At 33.8% G+C, this 7,130-nt stretch overlaps 1 protein-coding gene across 1 annotated transcript; it reads left to right on the top strand.

The window, feature by feature from the left end:
• Positions 1–2,461: 2,461 nt before the first annotated feature.
• si:dkey-1h24.6 (T-cell-specific surface glycoprotein CD28) lies at positions 2,462–6,785 on the top strand. Its single transcript, XM_046837661.1, has 5 exons — positions 2,462–2,507; positions 2,656–2,874; positions 4,117–4,446; positions 4,594–4,718; positions 5,608–6,785. The coding sequence occupies exons 2-5, from the start codon at positions 2,790–2,792 to the stop codon at positions 5,773–5,775; spliced, it is 708 nt and encodes a 235-aa protein (XP_046693617.1). The 5' UTR covers positions 2,462–2,507; positions 2,656–2,789; the 3' UTR covers positions 5,776–6,785.
• Positions 6,786–7,130: the final 345 nt, after the last annotated feature.

The raw sequence follows: 7,130 nt of genomic DNA, 5'->3' as shown, positions 1-7,130 counted from the left end.
TAGCAAGAATTAAACATGTAGATAAAGTTATGCTTTTTCCTTTTGATTTTCGAAAACGATGTGAAATCTGGACAGCTTTTTGCAGAAATGAAAGTCAGTGTCTTTTTATTCAGTGTTGATGAGCTCCAAACAGTGAGCAGTTAACGAATGCAGATGTATGTTGAATTTTACTTCTCTTAATCATGATTTTACCTTTGCATACAGTTTCTAGTTTTTACCTACAAACTTCACAACAGTGGAAGTAAAAAAAGCAAATGTTGGCACAAGAGGTCTCAGGAGTGCTTTTTCTGCAAAATTTCAATAAAAATCTTTTAAAAAATAGTACGATTTCGAATTTGTATGTGCGTTTGATAAAACAAAAACTCTTATTTGTTAAAAATTATTACAGGCGTTATTGCAAACGAAAATAAGCAAGATATTTGGCCGAATGTTTTTCTTGAGTCATGTAGTGGTTAACGTTAAAAAACTGTCAGAACCAGACATTAAACATTTTTGGCATTTCTACATATGATGGATTTTTATTGTTTACGGGGACATAGTGGACGGGGTCATTCGTAATAATAATTCAAAATAAAACATACACACAAACAAACAAATACAAAAAAACCTTTCTAATTTTGCCCATTTACACTTTGATGTTAAATGGCCTTGTGTTCCATTTATATAATTCTTAAAAATATTATATATTATATAATTTAATATTCTATAAAATATAGGTTTTTCAAACAGAGTGATTTTTTACACCAAATTGGGCCAGTTAAGATACTAGAGTGAGGTCAAAACAAAGTGTGTTTTTCACTAGAGCGAAAAAACAAACCTGTAGCTGATTAAATAAAAAACTAGTGCGTCTTTTAGCGAGTTTTAAAACAAATCATTGGCATGAAACTGAACAAATTCTACAAACATGCAAATTGTTGTACGCTAATTTGTAAAGCTAGGTAGAGAAATATGTATTTATGTTGCAAACGTTTGTGCATTGTGTAAGCAGAAAAAAAGAATCATTTTCCAGCTCTTTACCACAAGGGATGTAAAAAAATAGCAACGTGCAAGATATGCAGCAAATACGCTTGCAAGGCACATGCCCTTGTGACTATATTGCCATTTTTTGGAATGTATACACACATGCACACGTACATTTTGTGAGTTTCGAAAATAAAAATGTTGATTCGATTCATTTATTTAGTTATACTCTGTAGTATTGTTCAGTTTGTCACAGGTTTGGTTGTTGAGGTGACTGTGGTTTAGGTGCACATTACCGTTGAACCCGAATACATTTGTAATTTTTGTAATTTATAAAAAGCAAAACAAGTAAGTGCAAGTGTAAGGAATGTAATGTTGTTGAATATTCACTCTCAAACATTTAACATTACATTCAAACAATCCATTAATGTCAAAATGTCATTGTGATAATAATAAGGAATGATAATGGACAAAATGTGTAATGTAACAGTAACCTATAAAGCTTTATATAAATATTTCAAAAAAGCTTCCTTTCTATAAAAAAAAAGAATGACTCGAACACAAATTGATCTTATAAGACTTTCTTGTGGGTGATGCTGTATAAAACAAATGCTGTATTTTGTAATATTATTAAAATATTAATTAATATAAAAAATAAAAATAAAAACCTGCTGCCTTAAATGTCCTACTTCTCACTCCAGTGTAAATCCTTCAGCAGGATACCATTTCTTACATTTACTTTACACCCATTTGCATTTTATTGAAAATGCGTTACTCATTCAAACCGCAAATTATCATAAATGCTGTCTAACATGTAGAAATCTACAGGATAGCTGAATCATTTAGCATTTTGTAGCTCTTTGCTACAGCAGTTTTTTTTTTCCATAAAAAGTACAGCAATCATCAAAAAAAGCACACACAAAAACCTAAACAAAACAAGAAGGCCAATTTACTTAAGAGACCTGAAAAAAATCTTTGTTTTCTTGTAAGTTGCATCAAATCTGACTTTTGCCTTGTTGTTTCAATTTCCATTTATGGCATTTGGCTGACACACATATCCAGAGTGATTCAAAGGTTAAGGGTCAGTGGAAGCTTGGTGGTGTTGGGATGTGAACCCATGATCTTCTGATCAACAATAGAGCTGTTGTATGACGCACTATGGATTCTTTTTATTCTCTCTGCCTGCTTGTTAACAATTAGCTCAATTGTAATAAAACAGTGATGTGGATAATTGATGTGTGTTGCTCTATATAGTTGTTATCAACCTGCACATTTACAGTCACAAAGTAACTCATCATTACACAACAACCATAATTTTTACAATCACCCCTTAGGATTTACCTTAGCAAGATTATGTGACTCAGCCACCTACTAAATGTACATGAGAACACTGTAAGGGTCTCTGCTTCCCCTTTGAGAGAAATACCCTTTTGCAACAAAGAGAGGTGATGCGTCACATATATCATGCAAATTCATTAAGAGTGTGCAGAGAGAACGGAAACTTCCTGCACACTACATTGGGGATGTGCCTTCACTATCACAGTACGGTTTGTACATGCATTGTTTCACTTTACAGAAAGAACTGTAACCTTTCTCAGTGCATTAGGATATGAGATAACTTTACTCAGTGTAAGCTCAGAGTAAGCTCAGAGTAAGCTCAGAGTAAGTCTATTAAAGTGAAGTGTGTTTGCTCAGGTTACTGTATAACAGAAGAAGTCATCATTTTTGCATCAGCCTTCAGGATTGTGCAGATCAAAAGTGGTGGTTTAGGCAGTGGCACATTTGCTCGAGCGGAACAGGTGCATTGCATTTTCAACGTGAAACAGGAGATGAAGTCTTCCTGGCTATGTGTGACCCTCTTACCCCTTTTCCTCTTCAGCTGTGCCCTCTCGGAGAAACAGTGTCAATGTAGAGGTGAGTTTAAAAACAATTTATTACTAAATCGCAGGTGGATAAAGACTTGATGTAATGACTAATATAATGACTTTATTCTTTTTCATATGTAGAAATATACATTATATAATGCAAAATGGGCACCCAGATATAAACCGGCAATGTTTTATGTTCTGAAATGATATGTACAGATCAAAGATGAAATTTTACCTTCACTTTTTACCTCACCTGTTTTAGAGAAACAAAATGGCAGTCGGGGCACCACACAGTCATGATTATGCAATTGAGTTCATATTCAAGCCAACAAACAATGCCCTTTTCCTTTCTAGCCATTTAAAATAAAAATATGTATAATATTGTTATAAAAGATGCATAGCTTGCTCTTTTTCTTGAGGTTGGTCTATGTTAAATGATTAATATGCAATAAAAGGACACTGCTAAGACACTTTACTGTAGAAAGATTTCTGATTATAAAAATTTTACTTTTCTTCTAATTGTAAATGTATGGAGACGTTTCTGTTAAGGTTAACCTTAAGATCGTGATTTCAGTATGAACATCACAGAGAGTTTCCGTGAGCTGATGATTCAGGCTTTCCTCACATTCCTCTTGTGTGACACCATTTCTCCATCAGTCTACAGACTGTAAACACAATAGTGAAGAAGATGTATGAGAGAGAGAGAGAGAGAGAGAGAGAGAGAGAGAGAGAGAGAGAGAGAGAATGTTTTGGAACAACACTGGCATGTGGGAGGTATTGGCATGTATTGGCATATAAAATAGAAGTTTTGTTTCTTTAGCAGTGTGTGTGTGTGTGTGTGTGTGTGTGTGTGTGTATACATATTGTGTGTATATATATATATATATATATATATATATATATATATATATATATATATATATATATATATATATATATAATAAACAAATATCAGACACTTATCAAGTCAAATCTAGTTTCTGGAAAAATCAAGTCAGCAATATGTAAAACTGTTTTGTTCTACATAAGATACAAAAAGAAAAACCTTCAGTGACACAGGAAACCAGTGGTTTGTGATGTTACAGACCAATTTTTTTTATAACCATTTTACCCTTACAGCTGTGGTTTCACAAAAATATTGTACCATAAACCCTCATAACTACATATGCTTCCTATAGAGAGTCTTCTCATTGCCCTAAATTTGACATGCCTGTATTCACAGATGAAATGCATGCACTGATAACAACACCTCTTATGACTTCTTTTTTTTCTCTCTCTTTTAATCCAGACAAGATCTCAGGTATTCAACATGTAGAAGTCCACCAAAATGTTTCTTTGCCCTGTCCCAGTTTTTCAGCAGTGGAAATGACATTCGAGTTGTTTAAGGGCCAAGAAAAATTTGCCACTGTCACGTATGGGAATAGATTACATATCACCAGCTCAGAAAACCTCGGGCAGACAATAAAGCACTCTGTATCTATGGACAACACCACTCATTTTGTCCTCTACAATGTCACTATGAATGCTACGGCTTTGTACACGTGCACGGCTTCAATTCAATACCCCCCTCCATTTGTTAGCAGCGAGGAGGAGCCTCAGACCATCGTGATAGTTGGAAGTGTGTAGAAAAATTTTATTTTCTCTTTATGACATTATTATAATTAGATTACTTTGAAATCACTATCTACTATATATAAAATGATATAAATACTATGAACATTGCAAATGAGGCTAACTGGGAGTAAAATGTACTTCCTGTTTGTAGGAAATATATGTGTGCAAAGCACTCATCCACTGGAGCCTTTTGCCAGTGATCTGCCCCTGTGGGTGGGGTTTGGGGTACTGACTGCATATGGCTTGATAGTCACCTGCACTGCAATATCGCTAAGGGTGAGTGTGAAATGATTTACATTACTGTACATTTAAAAGAAATAATGGCTCCCATTTATTCTTCTAATAAATACCCACTATTTGTCAGCACTGCAAATAACACAGCTAATAATAATAATAACAATAATAATAATTATTGTTATTATTATTATTGTTATTGTTGTTGTTTGATGGAGTAATTAGCAGTTTTATTTAAAATGTTTAATTTTATTTAAAGAAATTAATAATAATAATAAGGAGAAGAGGAAGAAATGGAATATTAATGATTGGATAATTCTTAGTAGTAATAGTAGGCTAATAATTTATATAGTATGGCATAACTACTACTGATACTACTGCTACTACTATTACTACTAGTATTAATAATAATAATAATAATAATAATAATAATAATAATAATAATAATAATAATAATATGAATTATAGTAAATGTTATGGAAAATACACCACATTTCCCTATGTGAAAATAAAATAACAATTTGCTGAAACAAACCTAGTCTGTAAATATTTATGACAAATATTAACAGAGTGCAGCGTTTTTGACAGCACCTATTTAAAAATGAAATGGTTCAGAGGTCTGGCCCTCAGTAAATTTTCCCTTTACACTTTATATAGCATCTGCATTGATTGAATCGAGTAAGGGGTTGATTCCTCCTGCAAAATTGATGTTGAGGCATTTTCTGAAACCAGACAGATAAAACAATAAAACAAGATTGTGGGACATCTCATTTAACTCTCTTAGATTATTTAAAATAAAGAATAAGTATGATAGAGAACTAAAGCTGTCACTACAAAATGATTTCATTTTGATCAGTTTGAGATTCAAAAATTGCTCACTATACAAGTTTAAACGATTAAAGTCAATAGTAACAATACGGTTGTCTTGCAGTTCCGTCTAAAAAGAGAGGACATGAGCACACACGACTATATGAACACCAATCCACGAACACGAAGGAGGAAACAAGGCATTCATCACCCGACGCACCTCAGTTGGTACCACGCCACGACCAATGGCAAGGCAGTCAGCAAGAATCCATCCAAAGGATCGCCAGTCTAAATGCAAGACTCCTCTCAAAACAACTCCACCCACCCAGAATGGTACACTTTATTGTATGGACACTGCTCTAATCCAGTTGTTAGGGAAGTTTCTTCAGAGCAACACGAACATTAAACTATGCAGCATAGGGAAATGCTGCACTAAAAAAACTTTCAAAGTTCAAAAACCCACACACATACTTGTGCAGAAACTGTAGCAAAGCTAAAGGCTAAAAATTGTATGTTGTTTTCTTGTGTGTCTTGTTGTATTGCTTCAGTTGTGTTTTTGTTAAAAATGTACTTCCTTGTAAATAGCAACTTCTAGCCTGTCAATCAAAAAAAACATTATACTGTATACTAATACTTATTAAAGATGCGTTATTAGCACTTACATATTAAAAATACTATAGTCACATGTGGCTTTCTATACTAGAATTATTGGCACCCTTTCCAAAAATTAGGTTTTAAAGTAATTTACAGATTAAGATCATATTAAATAATGCAAGTTGTTTGTGTACTGTATGTTCTTACAATCCACCTGTAATAATAAGGATGAATTTTTACATGCATGAGTTTTATTTTTATTTTATTTTAAAATACTACTTATTTTTGTAATGACTCAAACCCCTTTGTAGCAATTTTGAAACAATTGTTTTTTACTTTGAATATTAGTAGTAAACCTTTCTAATATTGTACAAGGCAGTACAAATGGGTAATAAAATAAAACCAGTGAGAAAAACAGCATTAGCTTCAGTGTACCTTGGCACAGATTGTACACGTTCTCTGGAACTTAAATGGAATGAAGAACATAAATATGTTCCCTCAGAAAGCACACAATCCAAAAATCTACCAAAAGTGATCAGTTCCTCCTTTAGGTTTACTCTGAGTTTTCTAGATTCCGCCCTGATCAGAAAACCATAGTTGCTCAGCGACTTCATGGATCTTATGCTGTAGGTGTAGGAAACCATCCCCAGCTGCACAGAGTGGTCTCAATTAAATTGGACTCCATCCAGGGGTAGGACGTCGGGATGAACCAGGCAGATGTAAAGAGAAGAAAGGACAGGAACACTGGTCACTGGAACCTCAGGGGCATGTTTACTCGATAGATAGATAGATAGATAGATAGATAGATAGATAGATAGATAGATAGATAGATAGATAGATAGATAGCGTGAGAGAGAGAGAGAGAGAGAGAGAGAGAGAGAGAGAGAGAGAGAGAAAGAAAGATTGTTAAGCTTTCCCATTGTTTAACTGTTTAAGGGCATTATACAGTGTGATCAGGGTGTAAGAAAAATCTAAGACCTAAAGAAGACCTACTGACAAAAGGCTAGACCAAATAAATGTGTTCTCAGTCTAGACTTGAACACTGAGACTGTG

Source organism: Silurus meridionalis, chromosome 24, assembly GCF_014805685.1.
Source record: "Silurus meridionalis isolate SWU-2019-XX chromosome 24, ASM1480568v1, whole genome shotgun sequence".
NCBI classification, from domain to species: domain Eukaryota; kingdom Metazoa; phylum Chordata; class Actinopteri; order Siluriformes; family Siluridae; genus Silurus; species Silurus meridionalis.
The sequence above is the reverse complement of the archived record's forward strand: the minus strand, read 5'-3'. Positions and strand labels throughout refer to the sequence as shown.

What these genes read in the sequence shown, in the direction of transcription:
- si:dkey-1h24.6 (XM_046837661.1), top strand. Translation starts at nt 2,790, where the DNA reads ATGAAGTCTTCCTGGCTATGTGTGACCCTCTTACCCCTTTTCCTCTTC. An exon ending in GACCATCGTGATAGTTGGAA is followed by an intron (nt 4,447 to 4,593) that starts GTGTGTAGAAAA and finishes TCCTGTTTGTAG; the next exon opens with GAAATATATGTGTGCAAAGC. An exon ending in GCACTGCAATATCGCTAAGG is followed by an intron (nt 4,719 to 5,607) that starts GTGAGTGTGAAA and finishes GTTGTCTTGCAG; the next exon opens with TTCCGTCTAAAAAGAGAGGA.